The sequence below is a fragment of the Neolamprologus multifasciatus genome, chromosome 14, assembly GCF_963576455.1.
Source record: "Neolamprologus multifasciatus chromosome 14, fNeoMul1.2, whole genome shotgun sequence".
Taxonomy (NCBI): domain Eukaryota; kingdom Metazoa; phylum Chordata; class Actinopteri; order Cichliformes; family Cichlidae; genus Neolamprologus; species Neolamprologus multifasciatus.
The window spans coordinates 40,034,684-40,060,678 of NC_140452.1; the positions used below are offsets into that span (position 1 = coordinate 40,034,684).

The 25,995-nt window shown below is 41.1% G+C and overlaps 1 protein-coding gene across 6 annotated transcripts in view; it reads right to left on the reverse strand.

Annotated features, from left to right (window-relative positions):
• Positions 1-25,995, reverse strand: part of fat3a (FAT atypical cadherin 3a) — a 175,588-nt gene that overhangs the window by 18,309 nt on the left and 131,284 nt on the right. For all 6 annotated transcript variants that reach the window (XM_085184747.1, XM_085184748.1, XM_085184745.1 and 3 more), the window contains 7 exons: positions 22,650-22,864; positions 14,345-14,482; positions 9,975-10,118; positions 9,264-9,461; positions 7,307-8,108; positions 6,903-7,037; positions 6,613-6,767 (listed from right to left, as the gene is read on the reverse strand). In XM_085184747.1, coding sequence (XP_085040873.1) covers positions 6,613-6,767; positions 6,903-7,037; positions 7,307-8,108; positions 9,264-9,461; positions 9,975-10,118; positions 14,345-14,482; positions 22,650-22,864 — 1,787 coding nt within the window. The remainder of the gene's footprint in view (positions 1-6,612; positions 6,768-6,902; positions 7,038-7,306; positions 8,109-9,263; positions 9,462-9,974; positions 10,119-14,344; positions 14,483-22,649; positions 22,865-25,995) is intronic.

Sequence of the window (25,995 nt, forward strand, 5' to 3'; positions counted from 1 at the left end):
GAACACAAGCTTTAGGTCTTTCCATAGATTTTCAGTTGGATTCAGGCCAGATAATTGGCCGGGCCATTCTAGCAGCTTTGTTTTCTTTCTCTGAAACCCATTTTGAGTTTCTTTGGCCGTGTGTTTGGGATCATCGTCTTACTGAAGTGTCTACCATTGTTCCTTCTTCATCATCCTGGTACATGGCAGTAAATGTTTTTAAATTAAGAATATCCCTGTACATTTTTCCATTCATCCTTTCTTTAATTATTTGAAGAGTGCCAGTACTGTTTGCTAAAAAACAGCCCCATACCATGATATTAACACCTCCAAACTTTAATGTTGATATGGTGCTTTTGATTGATGTGCAGTGCCTTTTGACCTTGTGTGTATTATGGTCTAGTGTGTATTATGGCATTCAAAGAGTGCCATTTTGGTTTCATTGGACCAGACTGTGAAATTCTCCCAGTATTTCACAGGCTTGCCTAAATTTTGTTCAGCAAACTTTAAATGCCCTTCCTTTAAAGTTTAGGCCTATAAAGTGTATGGCCTTGTTTAGAAATTCTGCTGTAATCAATTCCATCAGTATGTTTTCCAACAATAAGGTTGCAAAGGTCTTAAGAGAGCTCATTGGTTTTACTCAACATTAGATGCTCTTTGTGTGAAACCTTGGTAATGAGGCACCACTTTTATAGGCCATCAATGAGGACTGAAGCTACTGATATTAATTTGCACTAAGTGGCAGGATTGTTTTCCAGTTATTGATAGATTTCAGCTACTGTCCTCCCATGCATTTTAGCGCCTCCCTTTCTTCATCTGTTCAATACCCCTTCCCTGTGTAGTTTCTCATTATTACACAAACTAAATTTGTGGACATCTATGGTTTGACTATGCATGTGTGGATTGGATGGGTTGTATACATACTGACGAGAAGTAGTAATCTCATAATAATAAGGTAGTATTGATTAATGCAACATATGAATATTCTTTTTTGAAGGTAAAACTGAAGGTAACACACAATATATTTAATGGAGTGGCTTATTATCATTAAACAAGGGTGACAGTTTCTGTATAATAACTTGGAATCAAAGTTGCAAAATGCAAACCTACTATTAAGAACCTACTAGATTCTTTGTGAGAAGAGTGTCAAGCCCTTCACAGAGACAGGCCCAAATGCCAGACACAGACACACACTGAAGGCCATCACCATGGTAACTCATTGACTTCACTGCTGACAGAAGTGCAAGCCAATGAGAGTGAAAGAGTTGATTCATTTGAAAGTTACCATTTCATTGGTTAATCATAATTTCCTCTCTTTCTCTGCCTTTGCTATTGGCTGAGATTTTTTATGTTACCTCACATCACATGCTTATCTCTCTTCCAGTTTAACGGTTATTCACTATATTGCTCAAAGTATTCACTCACCCATCCAAATCATAGATCCAGGTGTTCAAGTTACATTCATGGCCACAGGTGTATACAACCAAGCACCTAGGTATGCAGATTAATTCACAAATATTTGTGAAAGAATAGATCAATAGCGTGCAGAGTTTGCAAACTTTCTGCAGAGCCAATTTCTACAGTCCTCCAAACTTCTTGTGGCCTTCGGATTAGCTCAAGAACAGTGTGTCAAGATCTTCATGGGCTGCATCAGATACAGAATGGTAAAGCATGCAACCACTAGACAGTGGAGAGGTGTTCTTTAGAGTAATGAATCACACTTCTCTGTCTGGCAATCAAATGAATGAGTCTGGATTGCCTGGAGAACCGTAATTGTCTGACTGCACTGTGGCAAGTGTAAAGTTTGGGGAGGGATTGTGGTGTGGGGATGTTTTTAAGGGGCTGGGCTCAGTCCCTTCGTTCCAGTGAAAAGACCACCTAATGGTTCATACAAAGCACACCAAGACATTTTGAACAATTTCATTCTCCCAACTTTGTGGGAACAATTTGTCAGTGTGCCGCTATCACATTACTACTACATGTGCCCAGCTACTATATTAGGTACACCTGCATACCTTGCAAATTTATTTGGCATATCTGTGGCTGGCTATTTTCTCTGGCTGGCTAAATGCATAATCCCTCTGTGTGCCTATTAAAATGGTTGATCACAGTTTGTTTGTTTTTTTCAGGTTTTGTAGCCTTTACCACTAAAATTTTAGTAGGAAGCCACATACCAAGTCCAGTACTAGCAGCAATCCCACTGCAGTTTGGACTTGACTAGTCCAAATACACATGAACCACTGTTCATCTTTAATGGTAATAATGACTCATAACTTCTTAAAGTTTGCTTTAATAGGCTCTCAACATGGAATTAGAAAGAAACATCAGGTTTTGTAGTCCTGTTTCCTGGTTATTACACAGAAACTACCAAATGTTTTTATAGGTTATAGGTCACACCATTCACATATTAGTTACAATGTTACCTTCAAAATAATTCCAGGGTTATATTATAATAATAGTGTAATATGTTAAAGCATCAACCAATATTACCTTATTATTACAAAAATACTACCACAAAGCAGTATATAAAAATTCTCTATTGTTAGCAAAATATAACTATACTATTGCTAACTGGTTTTGCCCCATACTCATGTTTTTTTTCCCCACAATATTAGTTCCTATTTTGGTACAATTATTACCCAGTTACATGAATTTCAATGTAATATTACACAGCTATATCCGTGTGTCAATAATAGGAATGGGTATCGAAAACCGGTTCTTGTTGAGAACCGGTTCCCACTGTTTCAATTCCTTGGAATTGTTTGCCATTTTTGCAAACGATTCCCTTATTGATTCCAGTCGCCCCGAATGATGTCACCACGTTGTGGAGCGTCATTTACCTGGCAGGAAACATGGCGCGTAAGCGGCTCAAACGCTCAAAACTTTGGTTATACTTTACGAGAACGGATGACAACAGGGCAACTTGCAATACTTGCAAAGTAGATATTTCATTTAAGGAAGGAAACACTACGAATATGCAAAAGCATTTGTTCACAAAACACGCGATAACCTTAAATGAATGTCGTGTTTTTAATTCTGCTCCGGACTCGTGAATCTCAACCCAGCAGCAGCGGTAACGTTTGCACGTCCTCTCCCGTTAATGCGGCAGGTAAATAATCAATTAACAGTGCATATTATGTTAGCGCGATCTGCCTTATTACAAAACCTGCCATTACTGTGCGTTTAGGTGACCATGATGAGACAGACAGACAGAGTCTGGCTCAGATGCTGGCAGTTCTCGCTGCAGTCTACCGGTAGCGTCTCCTTTCAGGCCAGGATAGACGAATGTCACCGAGCAGTGACTCAGTTTGTGGTCAAAGGCTTGCACCCATTTGCCACAGCAGATGATTTTCAGTAAGTGAATGTGTTTAATTGTAGGCAGGGACATTACTGGATATTCTTGTGTAATTGCTACTGAATAATTTATGTTATACTTTGTTATTGCTACAGAAGAATATTTATTTTATTATTTTACATTTACAATTTTTTTTTCCTGGGGACCCTGTGACACCCCATTGAAGAGCTGTAGGCTGTGGATCTCTTAAGATCTCACTGTTGGGTTTGTAAGGCCATGTTACTCCTAAATTTCTATCTTGTTCAAAGAGAAGATATAAAACAAAGTTCTAAGCTAATCGAACTTAATGTTCTCCTTTTTTTAAAAAGTGAATCGATAAAAAATCGAATCGTTAAACAGAATCGAAAATGGAATCGGAATCGTGAAAATCTTATCAATACCCATCCCTAATCAATAATATGTATCAACGGTAGTTGGCTACTACATGGATATTAATTTGGTAATTAAGTGGTATTAATGTGCTATTTCCATATTATTGCTTTCTTATTTCGACCTTAATTTACCACCTTATTTCTGAGTCATAATTTAAAGCCCTATCACTGAAATATCGACTTATAATATAAACTGCTCCATGATGTTTTGCTGCTTGGTTATTTCATTCATAGATGGATCAGAACTATACTAACATTCACATCAGGTGGGCTATACATTGACATTGTCGTGTTGACTGCAAACTCATGAGGATAAAATGAAGATAAAATAGTCTTTCTTTAACAGTCAGATATTGCATTGCATTTATGCGCCATTTACTGTGTATGTAAATGCATAATCCCTGTCTTTTGCTCTAGAGAGTCTTTTTTTTGTCATGAGTTTCTGTCCTGACACCGGAATGCGTGGCTTGTTTGCTTGATAGCCATAGAAGTGAGTGAAGCTAGGTCTCTAATTAAAAGAATGCAACATTCCTGGTTCAAAGTATGTGTAGCAATCTGTAACCTCAGTTGAACCATTTTGTTTATAATAGAGAGAAGTAGCAGGAGATAAAGTTGCTGAGAGTTCTGCAATCCTATGAGCTAGCTGTCTCTCTGGATCAATTGCTAAAGTGTGGTATTAGCACCTAGTAGTCGTACAGGTCGTGCAGTCTTAGTCCTCTTTAGTCCTTATAGTGCGGCTCCGCGTGGTTTGGGAAAATAAATTAGAAGTATTTAGCTGAAGTGTATTTTATTTCTGTTAGTTATTTTTTTAACTTGTAGTTCTAAATTGGAAGATTGTTGTGACATTGTAATATACAAATAAAATTATATTTTATTATTTTTTCATCGCTCAAAATAAGCGTCACACTCGCGGAAGCCGGTGTACCCGCCGAAACGCCGTGCATTTATCGAGACTTTCAACCCCAGGTAGGCCAGTTATGGATCTTCGGATCCACATTGTCAGCAGCTTTTCTCCACCGTGAACTATGTTAAAAACAAACACCGCTCACGCCTCACAGATGACAGCTTACAGTCCTGCGTAAAGATGAAAGTACAGCATCTCTTTATTGACCACTTTTCACACACTGTTGCTGTACTCATACAGCCGGCTGTAGCTTTTCAGCTCACAGCTCACATATACCAACAACAGCAGAGATAGCACAGACGTTAAGGTGGCGAGTCGTGATTGCAGGTGCCGCTCAGGTGCGTCCGCCTCCCCTGCAGCGGTGCTGCAGACCGCACCCGGCCACGCACATTAACCTGGTAAAATACATATTTAGGCAGAATTTTGCAAATATCTATTTTTCATTTTTTAGCAGCATAGTGCTTTTTTTCCAATTATTTTTTAAAAGTCAGGTCGAGGCTCCAAAAGCCCAAAGGCGATATAAGGGTGGCGGCTCACAACAGTTTTTGTTTGCTACATGGATCATTTTAGTTCAGCTTTCCTTTTGTTATATTTCTTTAAGAGTTCAAAATGTGTTAATTACATAAATAAAATGTAATTTTCTCTGTAGCACTTCATGGATTTCATAAGCAACACACCTTAGTTGTTCACATAAAGCATAAAAGTAAAAAACAATATATACAGTATTATCTTAATTTTAGATGTCAAAAAATATTTGCGGCTCCCAGTGTTTTCTTTTGTGTGGGAACCAGGTCCAAATGGCCTTTTGGGTCTTAAAGGTTGCTGACCCCTGAGGTAGTGACACCATCAGTTGCTATGACCTGCCATTAGAGGTCAAGCCACAAGCTCCTGTAACTCTTTAAGGGTGATGTTTAGATGTTTGAGATGATGCCATAACTCGTGGTGGCATTTGTGATTGATGACTGTTTAGGATACATTCCAAAGTGGTGCTGTCACAACTTTCTGCTGCATTTCGAAGCGATGCCATGATGCAGCCTTTTGTACCATGAACTGCTACAGATGTTTAGTGATGATACCATGAGTTGCCATGGCTGTTTGGGAGTGTTTGAGGCTGAAGTCATGATCTAGTGAGTTTTCAGTGTCACTCTGTCTCTGTTAAAACAGAGACACAGTTTCAGTTTTCAGTAGACTTAAACTGTTCGCCTCTCTTCCGAATACTTCTGTTCTGAAATATTTGCGGGATGTTTTATGTAAAGTTTTCATATTATATATCCTTAAAAACAGAAGTGAAATTAGCGCTAACAAAAAAACACGCAAAAAGGAAAAAAAGAGTGTAGAGCCACTGTGACGTTGCACACCGCCATCTTCATGTATCTTATCTTACACTCTTGCTCTGCTTTTAGATTGTTTTAAATTTTCATTTATTTAATCAAATAATGAATTAATCTAATGATTTTTTCTCTTCAGTTTATTTTTATCTTCTTATTATGACACATTATTTATTTGGCTTGTCAATCACCTGTGAAACACTTTGACCTGGACTTAACGGCATGACAGGTTCTAAACACAGATAAGATTATAGCAGCTAAGGTAAACATGACAAACATACATTAAAATAGCTTAAATAGGTGGAATGGCGTGCTACTTAGTAAAATAAAATACAATATGAACAAACTTTTTTAAGTTTTAAGTAAAAACAAATCTGAATTTAAGATAATACAAAAAAGTAAAATTAGTTTAAATCAATTTGAACAAAAACAAAGTGATAATATGAACAAATAAAGCATAAGCATAGAAAAACTCAATTTAAAAGAGTTTACTAAATGTAGTAAGACTAGACTATTTTAACGACTCAGAGCTCAGTAGCATAAGATTTAGGCTTCTGTTAATGATATGATATGCTATGCTGTGACATGATATGATGGGTTACTTTTCAACAAATGACTTTCAATAAAATGTCCTTTGCAGTGGTGGAAAGACTACAGTAATATGTGTGAATGTACCTTAAGCACAGTGCAGGGCTCAGTGTGTGTGTACATGATAATTCCTTGGCTCTGCAGTGTTCTGATCCTCAGGCTCAGTTTCAACTCTGTTTGCAGCTGGCCAGAGAGTCTGTACTTGATGTAGCTGTTACCTGAGAAACTCAAAGATGAATGTCCTGCACCAAAAACAACAACAACAAATGTTAAACATTACTCTAGAGTTACATTACAGTTAGTTTTTTACTTGTTGTTCTTGCATTTTTTACTTTCATGCTGACTTTGGATTGTTTCTCTTTTGCTGAGATATGTACCTGCACACTCTCCAAGTTTGCCTTGTGGACACTGGCATGCATAACGCCCTCTATTGGCCTCTATTGAAACACACTGCATGTCTGGTGGACAGGGTTGGTCCTCGCATTGTTCTGACAGGACAGAACAGCTGTCATCTGTCATACATACACACATGCACACAAAACACAGGGACAGAAATTAAGAAACTATTGAGAAACTATCCTAATGAAACTCACAGTAAGACACTATTAAAATAGAAGAAACAAAGACATCAAGGGGAGTTTAGCAAGTATCCAGCTCACTCCACTTAACTTAAGCTGCAGTGCAACTGGATAACTTTACCAGTCACAAAGCGCTATACACAAAAAAGGTATCTTACATGTAGTCTAAGGCAAGACTGCAAAGAAAAACAATTCTGATTTACCATTGCATGTACAGCGTGAGGTCCGGTGAAAGCGAGGTGAGACAAAGCTGACCCGTGGGTTACTATATGTAGCGAGATTGTGTGAATCCAAGACAATGCTCTGTTCGCACTGAGCCCCACGACAGTCTAATCCAGAACAGTTCTTATCCAGGATAGCTGACACTCTAAGCACTTCCTCCAGGTTTCGCCGTGATGCACTTAGTTTTTGGGTGAGGTAGGCTGCTTTAAAGTATCCACCACCTGCTTTTTCCATGGTGATGAGCATATCCAGCTGTTGCGTCCCTCCAACTGGCTGCAAACTTAGCAAATGCAGTGAGTCCTGCTGTTGAGTAGCAGCAGACTGCTGGAGCACATTTAACATGCTTTTCAAGTACAACACCACAAAGACTTGTGGTGCCACTCTCTCAAAACGCACTGTCACTGCTTCACGCAACATGTCTGGTGTTGCCTGCTCCACATGCACACTTACGGGTACAGGAACAGCAAAGCGGCCATCACTGACACTAGCATTAAGAAAGTACCTTCCTGCATCCAAACCACCCAGGGCTATGATCTTTCCATCATGAGGACTAATCTTAAAGAGACTACGCTGAGCTGAAGGAGCGTGACCAAAAGTCAAAACATCATAAGGGTCAGCATCGGTGGCATGTAGCTGACCAATCACACCACCAGGAAATTCATCCTCCATAGTAACAATATGAATGTCCAGTGGTACTGCTACTGGTCGATGGAGGCTCTCCTCAATCACCCTGATTGTGAGTATAGAGGAGGATGACAAAGGAGGCTTCCCCGAATCTGTCACCTGCAGGAAAAGTCAGATCAGAAGTTAGAAGTAGAAAAACAACCAATGAAAAATATTAAAAGTATAAACTAGATTAAAAGATATTTGAAATATGCAACCTTTCTTTTACTTTAGCTTTTTTAAATGAGGATATTTCAAAAATAGATTTTTTGACATTTCTACCTTTTTAACAATAGCAGTAGACATATAGACAACAGACAGAAAAGCCTATCAAAATAATTCACCACTAGAATGTACCTCAGCCAACAGGCTCTAACATTTTAAATACAATTTCGACAAACATGAATATATACCATTTTAATTGCTGCTTTAATTGTTTTTTTTAGCAAGGTACAACATTTTTTTAAACTGAAGAATGTAGAACTTGCTGAGCAGCAGGCACTGTGGCCAAATTGTGACACAGCAATGGTAGATACATGCTTCGCTAAAGTTTGCTGAACTTAAAACCAGTGTTGGGCAAGTTACTTTGAAAAAGTAATTAATTACAGTTACTCGTTACTTCTTCAAAAAAAAGTAACTGAGTTACAATATTCTAAAAGTAATTAATTACTTGAAAAGTAACTATTGCGTTACTTTAAATAAAATGTTTAACCCTCTGGGGTCCAAGGTATAATTGCCCATTTTAACTGCTTTTGATTTTCCCTCTACATTTCACCTTTAAAAGCTTTGCCTTGTTTGGTATCATTCTTTTTAGCATCACCTAACGTGTCTGAATTTACAGTTATGTTTTCATTTTGACATGCTGTATTAACACAATTGATCTAAAATCAGACAAAAAACATCTGAGTAGAAAAAGTTATATTTTTTACTGTAACAACCACAAACATGTTTAATGAATCATATTTCATAACTTTAAATGCAAATATAAATTGCCAATTTTAAAATCATATGCACAAGTTTTGCAAACAACAAAGCTATTTGCAGCCATTCACCTTTTACCCCTTTTTTAAATAACCACTTCAAACTATTTACATAACCATCAGCTGTTCTGCATTCAATAAGATGCCACACAAATTATTGCTGTTTTTCAGTAATTGTAACGCTGTTATTCCCATCACTGCTTAAAACGTAAAACACTATCTTTTACAATAGTATGACAGTAGAGAAGAATGACTGAAAAAACTTTGTGTGGTGTAAGCAACAGTTTGACTCTACCTGTATCTGAATTACATATTCTGTTGCCAGGTCCCTTCTGAATACTTGATTGGCTACTAGTGTCCCATCTTTTTCCAACACAAACTCCCTCCCTTCATTTCCCAATAAGATACGGAAGTCGAAGGGTGGGCCATTTTGAGAGGAGTCCTCATCAATGACTGACAACTGCAGGATACTGGTACCAATTGGCTTGTTTTCCTGGTCAAGGGAAGCCAAGACGATGAATCATTATATGCATTTCACGTTCAGTCATAATTCCTAATCTGAATTTAAATCTTATTAAAATTAAAATAAAATGAAAAATACACATCTGAAAAAGAATCTACAGGAGTGTAATCAACATTCCAGCAGAATAAAACAAATGTATAGTCTTTTAATAGACTATTTCAGGTTCAAGGGTCATTCATAATGTCATTCTTCATGAGAAACATGACAAAATGAAATGAAGTAGGTATCTGTGCTCATAACAGTTATAAATAGAGATGAGAATTTTTTTTATATGCTTGGCCTGTGTCGCAATATCAGATTTCACAGCAACTGTAAGCTTTCCTTTTTTTCACTGCCTAATTTTTAGAGATGCTGATATAGGGGAGGGGACAGGCGTACTTAAAGTACTGACTTAGGAATTTAAGTACTATAGTTCACCTGAATTATTACATGATATTGTTATATTTGGGTTCAACTGAAGATTGTGAGGATTATTCAGATTACCTGTATGACAGCAGAGAGGTTGGCCGGTGAAAAGCTGGGTGGATTATCATTGATGTCAGAAATGTCTATGTTTACCATCACAGTGGAGGACATGGCAGGGCTTCCACTATCCAAAGCTCTTATGGCAAGTGAGTAGCTGGGAACCTACAAGGAAAGAGACAACAGAAGATATCCAGACAAATCAGGAATGAAGCATTGGCGCCTAATGGTGAAGCCAGAAAATCCACTTTTGTAGCAGCACAGTGAAGTTTTCATTTTTCATTCAGCTAGTTTCAAATTCCCAAACATTTCAATGGAATTCAAATCTGGCCTTTTCTTCTTGACTATAAGTGTCTTTACCTCTACTTTTTGAGCCATGCCTAGGTATAACTACATTCAGGCACATGAGCAGATTTGGACACATTTACAAATTTCACACCAAAAGAAAATCTATTATTCAACATTTTTTTAATATGAATTTATTTATTTGTACTCGATCAGGAAATCACTCAACCCATTTTTGGCTGGACTTGAAGGTGCTAATTTTTATCCCCACTGCTTCATACTCAGCTAAAAACTGTTCCGGTGCAAGCTAGATGAAGCCAACAGAACACATCATCTACAAAAACCAATAATGAAAAACAAAATTCCACTATAGAAGGTGTGACTATTGGATTGAGTAGATCCTGAACGTGTTCATTCCACCACCTGACTAAATCCCCTGTCTAGGTCAGCACCACTGTACACAGTGTGTTTAGAATACTGCTTTCCCCTTCTGAGTTGTCTGACGGTTTGCTAGAACCGCTTTGAAGGCAACCAAGAGTCTCCAAACTCCTGCCACACCAGAGTTTTTCCATCAGCCACTAGCACAGCTGCACTCCCCTGGGTCTGCCAGTACCTGTCTGCTGCCTCTGAAGTCCCACAGGCCTGCTAAGACTCCTTCATGATAAGACTCCTTCAGGACTGGCGGCTCCCTTCATCTCCGGTGTCCACCAGTGACTAAGCCGAGTGCAGCTGTGCTGGTTCTGGGATTAACACAATTAACCTTGCAGTAGCAGCTTCTTGTGTTCCTTCTTTCTGATATTGCTGTCATTCGGAACCGCTACATCGATCACTATGGCCGTCTTCTTCTGTTTGTCTACCACTCCTATGTCCAGTTGGTTAGCCATCACCATTTTGTCCGTCTGTATCTGGAAGTCCCACAGGATCTTAGCTCGGTCATTCTCCACCACCCTTGGAGGCGTCTCCCATTTTAACCTCGGGACTTCCAAGCCATATTCAACACAGATATTTCTGTATACTATGTCGGCCACTTGGTTATGGCATTCCATGTATGCCCTGCCTGCTAGCATCTTGCACAATGCTGTTATGTGCTGAATTGTCTCAGGGGCATCTTTACACAGCCTGCACCTGGGGTTTCGCCTGGTGTGACAGACCTCAGCCTCTATGGATCTTGTGCCCAGAGCTTGTTCCTGTGCTGCCATGATTAGTCCAGCTTTGTCCAGCCACTGGCAGGACTTCTGGATATGCAGGGGTCTGTCCTTCAATGTTGGTTCCTCCTCTTCTTCCTCTTTCTTGGGTTTCTGCTGCCTGAGGTATTCACTGAGCCCGCGGTCGGTTGGGGCCTGATGTATTCATGGATGTTGGTTGCCTCATCCTGGACTGTGGTACTGACACTTACTAGTCACCAGACTCCTTCCTCGTGCTTAGCATACATCCTCAGGGTCCTCGACTTTGTAAAGCTTCTGTTAAGATCGCTTTCACCAGAACGCCAAAAGCTTTGATCCCACACACACCCATACACTCCCTTTCTGAGCATGCTCAAACAGCCTGCCCTCATTAATACTTTATAATACGAATTTTAACATTTCTGAAATCTTAAACCACTGCAGAGGAGAAGAAGATGAAGAAGAAACAAGGGAAGATAAAGAAGGGTGAGAAAAGAGCTAAGATGTCAGAAAGAGTCATGTCTTCCTTCATTTTGATGCAACACATTAAACAGCTCAAATTCAGAACCGCTTTGTGCATGTGTTTTTTATTCAAATAAATTAAGTACAATGTGGTGATGGATCCAATCCATAACAAACCAGCTCATAGTTAGCTAATCAGCTGTTAAAGATGGATGACCATGAAAGCTAAGACTCTGCAGGTATGGAACAAATTAACACAGCTATTTTTTTTCTGGCATTGTCTGTTCATATATGTATGATAACTGTATAGATACAGAACCGACAGCACTGGCAGCATAAGCAAAAATCTGCTGTGAAAACAAGTTTTCACCTGACTGCATCAAAGTTTTTATTTTATTTTTTTCAGGCCCAGACTCAGCTTTATTGCCATTCAACCACTGACATAATATGAATGAAACACACATTCTTTGCGTTTTAGTATTGCAGCATGTCACCAAACAACATGTAGCAGTGTAACAGGCCCTGGTGCTGTCTAACTTATAATACTGGAGACTGGAACCATAGTCTCGTACGATGTACATCTCTCTTCACTTGCATCCCAGTCACGGAAGCATTGGAGGTAGTTCGTAAGAGATTACAGGATGACACCAACCTCAGCAACAGGACCACTCTCAGAGCCAACCAAGTGTGTTTGAACTGTGTGTTTATTCCAACTATTTCACATACAAGGGTCAGTCAGAAACATGGGCATGCCATGGGCTCCCCAGTTTCACCCATCGTGGTTAATTTGTACAAGGAAGAAGTGGAAAGGAGGGCTTTGCTATCCTACCCTGGAACACCACCAAGTCATTGGTTCAGGTATGTGGATGACACCTGGGTGAAAATCAAATCTCAGGATGTTCCAGAATTCACAGATCACATTAACTCGGTGGACCAACATATCAAATTCACCAGGGAGGATATGAAAAGTGGCAGGCTAGCCTTCTTAGACTGTGAGATTTCCATCAGTAATGGGGGACATCTAAAAGCTAATGTGTACCGGAAACCTACGCATATGGATCAGTATTTAAGGTTTGACTCTCATCATCCACTGGAGCATAAACTGGGTGTCATCAGGACGCTACAACACAGAGCGAACACCATCACCACAGACACAGCGGCCAGGGAAGCACAACCACAACCAGTCATCCACCCATTCACACACACATTCACACACTGGTGATGGCAGCTACATTGTAGCCACAGCCACCCTGGGGTGTACTGACAGAGGCGAGGCTGCCGGACACAGGCGCCATCGGGCCTGTAGGCAACGGATGAAGTGTCTTGCCCAAGGACACAACGACCGAGACTGTCCGAACTGGGGCTCGAACCGGCAACCTTCCGATTACAAGGCGAACTCCCAACTCTTGAGCCACGATCGCCCTAATCAAGATGCGAAATGCTGCAGGTCCGAATCACATCAGCCCCAGGCTCCTGAGGTACTGCATAGACCAACTGTGTGGCATCATGGGATACATTTTACTTCTGAGGGACATACTGGGGCTGTCAGGAGCAGACCACTTACTGTCCCAGTTGATACTGGACTCACTGGCTGCCCACAGTATGTGAGGACACAGGGCTGTATCTCTGACAGCCTGGTCTGCAGTACGGGGTGCCCTGCAAAGAACTGTGCTAGCACGATTCCTGTTCACTTTCTACACTCCAGACTTTTCCATCAACCGTCTAGGCTGCCATCTAAAAAAGTTCCTTGAGGACTCATCACAGATGAGTCAAGCAGTGTACAGACAGTGGATTCAGGATTTTGTGGACAGGTGCCGGCGGAACCATCGCCTGATCAATGCGAGGAAAATCAAGGAGCTAGTAGTGGATTTCTGCAGGGGCAGACCCTGATGCCCCCCTTGACTCAGTGTAGGTTGTAGGAGACGAAAGAAGTTACTGTTGGAGCATTTCAATGATCACAAAAAAGACAGGGAAAACTACAGGCTGCATGTAGAAGGACATATCCATAGACATTTAACTGTACATTGTAGCAAGAAGTAAGATATATATATATAGTGCAAAATCCCAACAGTCACCTCAAGGTGTTTCGTATTGTAAGGCAAAGTTTCTACAACAATACAGAGAAAACACCAAGAATCAGCAAGCGGTTTGGTGACAGTGGGAAGGATAAACTCCCTTTTAACAGGAAGAAACCTGTGGCAGAATCAGGCTCGGGGGGTGTCCATCTGCCACGACAGGCTCAACTCATAGACAGAAACTCAACAGCTAACTGTTGTTTGGGGAGTCAAACTGTAGAGTACACAAATACAAGTATAAAAAAAACAGGTAATGGTGTCAGCCAATCACATAGCCTACATCATAATCTATACAGACCCAATAAGGAATAATGAATGACGCAATTGGCCTGTCTCCAATAATTTCACCAAACCAAACTGCACAGAGGATAAGTGGATGTTTTTCTATGTAGAAGTGTGTCCTCACTGTCTCACGGTCCAGTTGCTTGTTGACCTTGATGACTCCACTGAGTGGGTCAATGAGGAACTGGTTGTGTCTGTCTCCACTGACAATGGAGTAGAGGACGGCTCCATTCAGCTGACTGTCCACATCATCTGCTTTCAGCTGTAAATACACACACACATACACAAACACACACTAAGTAGAGTACATATTTGGTTGGGTAACAATTGCAGTGCTGTCTGTAGTGAGGTTTCTATAATATACTGAAGAATACAATATGGAAAAGATGAGGCTTTAGTAACTTAAACTCTTGAAATAATTGTGTATCAGCTATATGATGATTGCAGAGGAACAGTTTATTTTTGTTTTAGTCCTGATTTAAACTTGTCCTCAACGTATCCTTGCATGGCTTCTAAAAGTGGACTCATCTTTGTGTTTGTCCTGCTAGCCCTCAGTGTAGTATTCACTGCAGTTAATCATAACATTTTGCTAAGACTACAATATACCTTCAGCAATAAAAGAAATACATAGCACTTGTTTTAATCATTTCTGATAGATTCAGTTGGTAAATTTAATGAGTATCTCTCAGACAAACAGTTAATCATGGTGTTCAACAGGGTTCTGTGCAAGGATCGATAGTTTTCTTATTACCTTATTTAATACTATCAGAAAACACCACATACATGTAAGTTGCTATTCAATTATACCCAGTTATCTTTATAAATTCATCTATAAATCCCAGATGGCACAAAAAAAACTACAAGGATGCTCTAAGGCCATAAAGGTCTTAATGATGTTTAACTCTGGACATTGAAATTAGGACAAAACTGAAATTATCATATTTGGCATCTAGAATTCTCAGAAAGAGTGCCTAACCAGATACTTACAGTAAATGGCATTACCATGGCATCTTGTACTGCTTGAGGAAGCCTGTAGTCGTTTTGACCAATAAAGTGTCCTTTAAATAATAATAATAATAATAATAATTAAGACTGACTTCTTTCATGAGCACCATAATGCCAAAATCAGAAACATGTGTCAGAGGATGTTTCTGGTTTATAAATTCTAGGCTGGACTATTCAACTTCCTTGTCACTAGGGTGTCCAAAAATCTCACCGGGCGAAAAAAATTATACGATTAGAACACTGATTATGACCTTTCCATGGAAAGGTGACTGGACTCACAGACCAAAATGCAACAACAGCCTGGTCTGGCTTCGAAACATTTTAGGGGGTTAGATAATTTAGTGAGTGACAAGAAGATAAGTGGTGCAATATTGGGCATGGTTCTATGAAGTAGCATTTCTATGGCCCAAATATGGGATTCATAGCTGCTGGAATGCAGTCATATTACTTCTCGTGTTAATTTGTTGCACATTCAATAATCAATTGTACAATGCCTGCTAGCCCAGTATTCCACTGTTATATTACTTCTGAATTTACCTGTGTCTGCATGAAGAGAACATTATCAGCCTTTCAAAAGGATGTCAACTGTTCCACCAGAGGCAACATAATACTAGACCTGATAGGGTTTAAAGCGTCAGGTTGACAACCAGGATAGAGGCCAAATGAAGTTTAAAAAAATCGTTAAAAGGTTTAATACAGGCTTTAATAAGGCTGTCTGTCCAGAACATTCTTCTGCACTGTCTAACAGGCACTGGCACAATGTCGCTCTCTCTCTGTCTGGCAGGTGTTCCAGTCAACAACAATGACACTACCACTACCACTAGTTGAGCAGCTTAAGACAAGTTACTTGCATCGACTGCACCATTTCCTCCACATCTGTCTCATCATCAGCTACAAATAGTGCATCTTTCATGCCGTTGAATGCTCAACAATAAAACAATGCTAATCCACCATACCATTACTGACAGCAAGATTGACTTCCTTTGAAGGGTCCAAGGTGCATGTGGAGGATGTGGACTGAAAGATGGTTAGAAACAGCAAGGTTCAGGCATTTCAGATTGGAAGTGGCAGTGTTGGTGGAGAAAACAAGATCCAGCGTGTTACCTATTATGAGTGTTTTAATGTCACCCTGGCTGTGTCAACACAGCTCCAGGTTATCTTCATCTATCGCCCCCATAAAGTTTGTACTGTGGTCATGTCATGGTTGTCTGAGATTTTCACCTCTCTTTGCTCTTTGTCTCCAGCCTCACTCCTAATTGGTGACTTAAACATTTACTGTATGTCGACTCCAGTAGGTCTTTGTCCGCCAATGACACTTCTGTGACTTCTGGACTCTCTCTTTCACATAGTATATTAAAAGGATCATCAGTTACCTCTGAGTTAGGTGGGACTTTTTATGTCTTTACACGGTTTTTGTGAGTGCATGCGTGAGGTCAAAAATTGGCTCGCAGGTAACTCTCTCATCCTAAATGACAGGAAAACTGAAATCATCGTGTTTGACAGTAGTATCCCTCGTGGCCAAATCTGTGGTGCCTCTGGTTCCTCTGATAGTTTCCTCACCGACACTCTTAGTGACCTGGGGGTGTTTTTGGATAGCTCTTTTAATCTCAACAAGCAAGTGTCTTCTGTTGTCAAAACTTGCTTCCATCAATTGCGTCTTATTAGCAAGGCCAGACATTATGTCCCGCATAGAGACCTGGAAAAGCTTATCCACGCCTTTGTGAAATTTAGGTTGGATTATTGCAACTCCCTTTACTTTGGTCTTAACTCTACTCTTCTCCATAGACTGCAAATTGTTCAGAATGCGGCCGCTCGTCTCCTTACTGGTAGTGGGCGGCGTGTCTCTATCACCCCTGTCCTTGCCGACTTGCATTGGCTTCCCATTAAGTATCGCATTCAATTCAAAATCCTGCTGCTCAACTTACGAGTTATTAACAATATAGCGCCAAGTAAGATCATCTTCTCAGTCACTTTTGGTACAGCCGAGATCCCGGTTGAAGACTATAGAGGTGACCGGACGTTTGCCTTGGCTGCACCCAATCTATGGAATAACATCCCCATTGTTATCCACGAGTCTGATTCCATTCAATCCTTCAAATTGCGGTTAAAAACCCACTTATTTAGCCTCGCCTTTTCTACCATTTAATGCTTGTTTGTTAGTTAGTTTAATGCTTATTTCTATCTTTGGTCTATTCTTAACTATTTTAATCATTTTTTACATTTTTGACTGTTTTATCCTTTACACATATTGTTCTTTTATGCTTTTATATGCATTTCTTTTGCTTCTGTGTTTTTAATGCCATTTAACCTGCTAGCATGTTTGGTACTTTGCCCATAGCTTTCATCCTTCCCTGTTACTTCATCTTAACCTCTTGTTAAGCACTTTCGTACACCACTGGTTTTTAAATGTGCTATATAAATAAAGTTTGTTGCTATTGTTTTTGTTGTTGTCACATGCTGGATCTAGTTATCTCCTCCAACACTACCACTTCCAATCTGAAGTGCTTGAACCTTGCTGTTTCTGACTATCTTGGTGTGTACTTTTCTGTTATTGTTCCTGTACCTAGGCTGCGCACTTAATGTACCATTGCATACCATACAGGAAGTTTAAGGCTGTCAGTACATTGGCCCTGAACAATCTGATCGCAACCCACTTGGCTTCAGACCCACCCATCAACATGGTTGACACACTTGCTAACCATTATAATGCGGCCGTATCTAGCAGCCTCAACTGTCTTGTCCCCCATAAAACTCGGGTCGCCTCTTTTACCTTCCCTGCCTCATGGTTCACCTCGCATCTCTGTGACCTAAAGACCACCGGCCACCGACTTGAGAGGCTCTACAAAAGGTCTGATCTCACTGTCCACCTTGAGGCATATACAGACCATGTGAGGTCCTATTAAGCAGCTCTCTCTCAGGCCAAGACTCATTATTACTCTTCCCTCACTCACCAACAGCAAAATCATCCCAGATTGGTGTTCTCCACCATCAACCAACTACTTCACCCCATTGATCCACCTCTCTTTTCAGGTGTCACTGACCTCTGCAATACGTTTTTGGACTTTTTCCAAGAAAAATTAACTCCATCCATCAATAGCTTCTGGCACCTGCACATCAATTTCAGGACGGCATTCCCCGTAGCACATCTAACTCCATGCTACTTCTCCTCTTTTTCGTCTGTGAATTCTTCCCAGGTCACCAAGTGGGTCTTTCAGTCCACATCCTCCACATGCACCCTGGACCCCATGCAGACAACATTGGTCAGAGCATGTCTACCTGCTCTGTGCCCTCTTACAGTTGACATCAACTGTTCGCTGGAGTCAGGAGTGGAACAGCTTCCAGCTTCAAGCCACCTCAGTGACTCCTATCCTCAGGAAGCCAGGTCAAGGTGTCCAGGGCAGTGACAGTTTGCATTACCTTGAAAAGTGTATTGGAGTTAAACCCAGAGATTTGGTAAGAAGTTGCCAGCACATAAAGCCTACAGTGAGGCCAGAAGTTTGCTGTTTAATCATTATAGTAAAGAAATGAGAAGTGCAACTGCCAACATGAACCAAGCATTCAACTGGCCACACATTAAACGATGATGGAAAGGCTCTTCATAGCTATTCCCTGTTTCTCAGTGGTTGTAACAAGACATCAGTCACCTACAAAAGATTCAGAACTCCACTAATCTCAGAGTTATTGTGTGGAAGCTGCAATATAAAATGAGAGAAATGTGCAGAGTTTCTGCCTTTGACATTCAAGAAACAAGTAGAAGGAGAGTAAAGTGTACAGATCTGATCAGATTCATAAACAGACAAGCGAAAACAGCTGCAGATCCTTTGTTTGGCACCATTAAGGATGCTGATGAAGCAAAATCATATGTTAATGTGAGAATGAACAGAGCACCCTGGCCAAAGGGAAGCAGATTTGCAACAAGTGTATCACAAGGTGCAAATGAAAAGCCACCTTAAATGAGTAAAAACTCCTCTTTTCATACTAGTAGTGGCGTCCAAAAGCCATGTATATACTGTATATGTGTATATACAGTATATACTATACGATATTCTATACTGTGAAAAACAGCGTCCTTTCACAGAATGTTAAAATGTCAAAATCATTACAGAAATACAGAAAAAATATTTTGAAATCAAAGAGGTAATGAGTATGGATGTTACAGAAGTGCATTAATATCCACTAAACAAGCTCATCTCTCACTATTCAGAGTGGGAACGCCTCAAAAGGACAGTTTTCTGGGTGATGACGTTTGAACAGCTGCTTTGTGGCTTCCAGTTGGCATTAGAGCGAGATGGCTGACTAAACCTGAACTCCCGATAGTAGAGCAGAATTTCCCCCTAAAATTCAAATAAATACTTGATTTGACAACTTCTCTTTTTTTTTTTTCCCTATTTTTTTTCCCTCAGGCTCGCTCCCTGAGTTCCCTATTCATGCTAGCATGAATAGGGAACATGGCGGTGGAGAAGTGGCAGCCTTTGCTGGTCCCTACATGGGGAAATTAAGGTAATCGGCTGACAAATCAGTAACTTAAAGGCCAAACTAAAGTCGGACCCTGGCTTACTTTAAGGACAATTTTAATAAAACTATGAAAGAAGAGCTAAACGCACTTAAGCAGGACATTAACCAGCAGCTACCAAGGGCTAAGAAAGCCATACAGGACGACACCCTATACTCAGCCTTCAACCAAGTGATAGTAGTTGATGGTCACCTGGTGCGTCCTAAAGCCGAGCGGACCTACCCGTGCTTTCTCATATTGAATGATAGGCTTTATCGAGTGAGTCGTGACCAGTGTAGGGACTAATGCGTTATTAAGTACGCGTTACAGCAAGTACGTTATTATTGTGGTAAAGAGCACGGTAACTAGTTATTATGCCAAAATCAGGAATGCGTAAATAGTTACTGGGCTTTAGATAGGGTCGTTATTTGTTACTTTCTGTGGTGGCTATCGCGGAGCTTTCACAGATTCCGTAACATTAGCAAGTGGTGGAGGCCAGCAGGTGGATGAGGGAAAGTACAAGGCGGCCCGAGGCGGACGCCGTCTGGGTGTCAGGTGAACTGAACTTCAGGTAAGAAGTTATGACCTGCAGTCTATCTGGGTCAGATATAAACCAAGTTTAGGTGTAGTTTATTTTTGTTATGCTGACTTTTTTGTGCTGGGTACTAGCTAGCATGACGGAGTTTCTATACAGCTGGGTGGGTGCTATGATGTTACTGATAGTGAACTTTATTTTCTTCATAAGGTTAATTATTAGAGTTGCCAACCGTCCCCTAAAAAAGGGAATCGTCTCGTATTCAGAGAAAATATTTCGTATTGAGGTGAAAAGGAATGCAGTTTGTCCCGTACTTCAGCTACAATGAAAAAGACACAAAGCTGGAGTTATTCCGCGTCTTTACGCTGCAGCGGCCTCTTCTTCTCTCATTCTCACCCCCTTCCTCTCCTGTTGCTACTTCAATTATTAAACTGATCAATGATCAACTGATCGTCTTTTCTGTCGGAAGTCCTGTCTCTCTTGTTTGTTTATCTCCCACTTTGCGCCAGAAAGAGGAAACCAGCGGATGTCGCGCTAAACAACGGCAGCACGTTTAAGCTTGATCAGCTGTTGTTAGAATTTATTTAATATTACTTTCTAGTATCAGCTGATGTTTGCTGGAGCCACAGCTGTAAAGCTGCTGGTCATGATATCGGTTTGGTTATCTGGTGAGAGGGAAACATGAAGATGAAACCAGGAGATGTCCTTACTGAATCACCAGAGCTGTGATGGAGAAACAAGTTTAACTTTTAGGTGACATGAATGAGTTGAAGGCAAGTTATGAACTGTTTCTGAGAGACAAATAACACGAGGATCCTTTTCTAAGTAGCTGACAGCTGGTAACTGTGCAGGGGCGGGTCTAGCAAAGTTTTGCCAGGGGGGCCAGGTAGGGCATTAACAGGGAAAGGGGGGCACAAAGAAATACTTTTCTTTCTTATTCTCATTTAAAATGTCTAGCTTTTATTAAATAGTTATTTGAATCTTACAGCCAAAGTTATGGCTAAGTTTATGGCTTTTCCTATAATACCTGGGGGCTGGTCTCTAGTCAAAATGCCCAGGCTGATTTTTTTTCCCCAGTCCAGCCCTGGGTGTGACAAGCAGTGAATTAATCTGAGAAGGTGTATTAAATAATAAATGGCCGGGCTAGCAGTGCATCGCAAATTAGCTTGCATAGACACATAAGTTGTGCCGCTTCTTAATGACGGTATCTTAGCTAACAACCCCAACTACGAGATTCAACTTGTAATTGGCTACAAATAACTTAGTGGTGAGAGGGACGTGCTAGCTGGCAGTTTTTGCAAGTGATGTTGAAATTTCCAAAACCTCAAAAGCTTCAGGAGCTGTCTGCTAAGCGCAGCATTAGCACCACGTAAATACACGGATACATCCGTAGACTTGAGACAGAATTCGCAATGTGTTTCCGTGACTTTCAGGTGTATGGACCAATGTTCTCTTTTCTGATCAAACCAGAAAGCTTTAATGAGCAGCTGGCTTTGCCTCACATTAACTGGCTGGACACAGAGGGCATCAAAATGCAGCTGATTGAAGTGACAACCTTGACTCTGTGGGGGTCAAAGTTTGCAGAACTACAAACGCAGCTGGAATCTATAGCTGTGCGTGTTCATGGAGCTGCATTTTCACCTGCTGGACATCACTACCTGACAAGTTATACTTGCGCCTATACTCTGAGACCTGTGTCTCTGAGTGGGAGACCTGAGATCACATAAACATGTATCCTTGTATTAACAAACATGCCATATTTGCCCAGTTTATTTTTCTTATCATAGTTGTGAGAAGACCATAAATAGCATTTGGATTTTCTGTTGTACAGTTCATTTGCTGTTATGGAGTTTTTGTTATGAATAAAAAGTGTCTTTTTTTTGTTTCAAAGTAGCTGATAACTATTCGCAGATAGCTGCCAACATATGCGAACAAATATAATACTATAAAGTTGTTCTATATAGTGTGTAACTGTTGATACAGAGCGTTATTAAATTTATTGCTAATGCAATCATATGGCACATTGACTTTTGAGGAAATTTTAGATGGCACTCATCATCAGAAAGGTTGCCTACCCCTGCTGTAATGTAATCGGCCTACAAATGCAGCCTCCGAAGGGTGCAGCCCCTAAATTTGGACACAGCTACGATACCAGAGACTGCTTCTTCTTCTTTGGCATTTATTGGCAGCCTGCATCCTTGTACATGCATTGCTGCCATCTTCCGTTTTAGTGCATTATTACACTCTTCAATCCTACTACTTATTCCTGTGTCTTTCAGGATCTTACAAAACTTCAAACGACGCGTCAACTATTAAATTAGTCTAGTTGCAATTAGTGACTAGTCGACTACTTCAGACATACATGCAGCGAAAACCTGACTAATTCTTTAAACATACCTGAACAACAGGCTCGCCAACAGTGGCATCCTCTGACACCACTGCAGTGTAGACACTGTGGCTAAACATGGGTGGATTGTCATTTACATCTGTTAGGTCTATGTTCACAGTAGTAATGGCACTCAAAGAGGGCGTGCCACCATCACGAGCCTCTACTGTCAGGAAGTAATCTCTGCAGGTCTCATAATCAAGAGGCTGGGCAACTAAAATGGCACCTGAATAAGAGAAAGGGAAAGGGGAAGAGAAGATAATTATAGACATTTGTAATGGGTTGGAATTTCAAAATGTTAGCAAACTGGGAGATTATAAATTGCTTTACTAATCATATTGACTCAATAAGCGAAATTTGCCTTTTCACACAACACTTCATTTATTTTATTCTATACCTACAATCAATAACGAATCACTCTTACACACCGCCAAATGCACTGACCAGTTGGAGGTCTTGTGCGGATTGTGAGAGGCTGGGAAATGCCTTATAGCGATTGGATCACCTGCTCTACTTTCTGAGCTCATATTGTTGCTATAAATACTTACCATCATTATATAGTTTATACAGCCTATTTAAAACCCTTAAATAGAAGGCATTTAAACATTTGGTAAATTCTAGAAGGACATGTGTACCATAATTAAGTATTTTTCATCCATCCATCCATCCATTTCTGCCACGTATCCAAGTTTGGGTCACAGGGGGCAGCAGTCTAAATATAGAAGTCCCTTACCCCGGCCAACTCTTCCAACTTCCACATCAAGTCACTTTCAAGCCAGCTGACAGATCTGTTGTCTCCAGTAAGCCCTGGGTTAGGGTAACCCTAAGTAGGACATGCTTGAAACACACCACCTACCAGGTGTCATTGAGGCATCCTTATGCTCAAACCAGCTCAACTGGCTCCTTTTGAAATGGAGGAGCGGTGGCTTACATTAAGTCATTCTCGAATCACCTCCTTTAGTTTTGGGTAGATCAACCACGTTTTTTATGATCATCCTCACCCAATGAGCCAAGATCTTGAATGGAGCTCCAGACCAAGGGCAATGGGCAAGGAAAAATAATTGAATTGATAATGAAAAATATTACAAGATAAAGAAGATAAAGATAAAAAATAAAGAAGATTAAAAAATATTTGAAATATGCAACCTTTCTTTTACTTTTGCTTTTCTTTTTAATGAGGATATTTCAAAAATGCTGGGGTGCAGGAATCAAAGCAAAGGATGCAAACAGACTGAACAAACTCATCAGGAAGGCCGAGTCTGTTGTTGGCATGAAGCTCGCCACCCTGGAGGAGGTGATCAGTAACAGAAGGCTGACAAGACTGCTGGCAATCATGGACAATGACACCCACCCTATCCATAACACACTGGATGACTTGAAGAGCAGTTTCAGCAATAGGTTCCTTCAACCTTGCTGTCTGATGGAACGTTACAGGAGATCATTCCTTCCTGCTGCTATCAGACTCTGTAATTCTTCCACTTGGGTCAGACCCACACATGTGGAACAAAATTAATCAAACCTTAATGCACCGTGTCACTTTTTAATACCACTACATAGTTGCACAAATAGTTGTCCTTTTATATTCATAGTTATACCTATATCTCAATATTTATTTATTTTTAGGGTTACCGGGGCCTCGCCCTGGAGCCAGGCCCAGGGAGGGTGCCCGAGGGCAAGTGTCTGGTGGCTGGGCCTTGGTCCATGGGGCCTGGTCGGGCACAGCCGAAAAAAGGGACATGGGCCCATCTTCCTGCAAGCCCACCACCCCCAGGAGGCATCGTAGAGGTCGGGTTCAATGTGAGCCGGACGGCAGCCAGGAGCGGAGGTCCTGACAGACCGAACCCTGGCTACCAAGACTGGCAACTGGGACATGGAATGGGGAAGGAGCCTGAGCTAGTGCATGAGGTTGAGAGGTACTGGCTAGATATATACGGGCTCACCTAAATGCATTGCCTGGGCTCTGGAACCAGCCTCTTGGATAGAAGCTGGGCTCTGTCTCAGTCTGGAGTTGCCCATGGTGAGAGGCGGCGGGCCGGGGTGGGTATCTCGGTATCCCCTCAGCTTGCTGCTGGTATGTTGGGGTTTCTCCCAGTGGATGAGAGGGTTTGTTCCCTTCGCCTTCGGGTCAGGGAATGGGTCCTGACCGTCGTCTGCGCTTATGCGCCGAGCGGCAGTTCAGAGTACCCAGCCTTCTTGGAGTCCCTGGGTGGGGCACTGGAGGGTGCTCCTCATAGGGACTCCGTTGTCCTACTGGGAGACTTCAATGCTCATGTGGGCAATGACAGCAAGACCTGGAAGGGTGTGATTGGGAGGAACGGCCTCCCGGATCTGAACCAGAGTAGTGTTTTGTTATTGGACTTCTGTGCAAACCACAGTTTGGCCATAACGAACACCATGTTCGAACATAAGAGTGTCCATAAGTGCACGTGGCACCAGGACACTCTAGGCCACAGGTCAATGATCAATTTTGTAATCGTATCACCAGACCTGAGGCCATATGTTTTAGACAATTGGGTAAAGAGAGGGGCTGAGCTGTCAACTGATCACCACATGGTGGTGAGTTGGATCAGGACACAGGACACAGCACAGGACAGACCTGGTGCGCCTAAATGTACAGTGAGGGTGTGCTGGGAACGCCTAGCAGAGGCTCCGGTCCGCAAGATCTTCAACTCACACCTCTGGCAGAGCTTCAACAGCATTCCGAGGGAGACTGGGGACATGGAGTCCGAATGGACCATGTTCAGCACCTCCATTGCCGAAGCTGCTGCACTGAGCTGCGGCCACAAGGTAGTTGGTGCCTGTCGTGGTGATATTCCCCGAACCAAATGGTGGAATTTTTTTAAGAGCATTGGTTAGAGGAGAGAGAAAGTTAAGTAAATATTCAGCTAGAACATTTACTAGAAGTGCTGCTCCTGTACGGTGTACTGTATAGCAGATCAACAGAGCGGGAGGGAATAGACAGATAGGAATAAATAGGAAGCAACAGGACTCGTCCAAAATTATGGCCTTTCTTCTGACTAAATTAATTACAGACCACTTACTTATAGCAAAACTCTTGGAGAAGATGCTCTGTCCTCATTTTCCTGAAGTATTATGTCAGAACAACATCTCTAAATTCTGAATTTCAGTCATGCTTTAGACATTATCATAGTACTGAGAATGTACTTATGAGGTTTACAGATGAATATAGATGAATGCTCTATTTTTGTACTACTTAACCTATTGCAATATTTTATACAATAAACTATCAAACTTTGATAGAGAGACTGCAGCTCCAATCACTCCTGTGTACAGTCTTAGATCCGAAGGCAGAAACCTGCTAACTGTTCCCACCTAACACGTAAACCAATTTGCCAT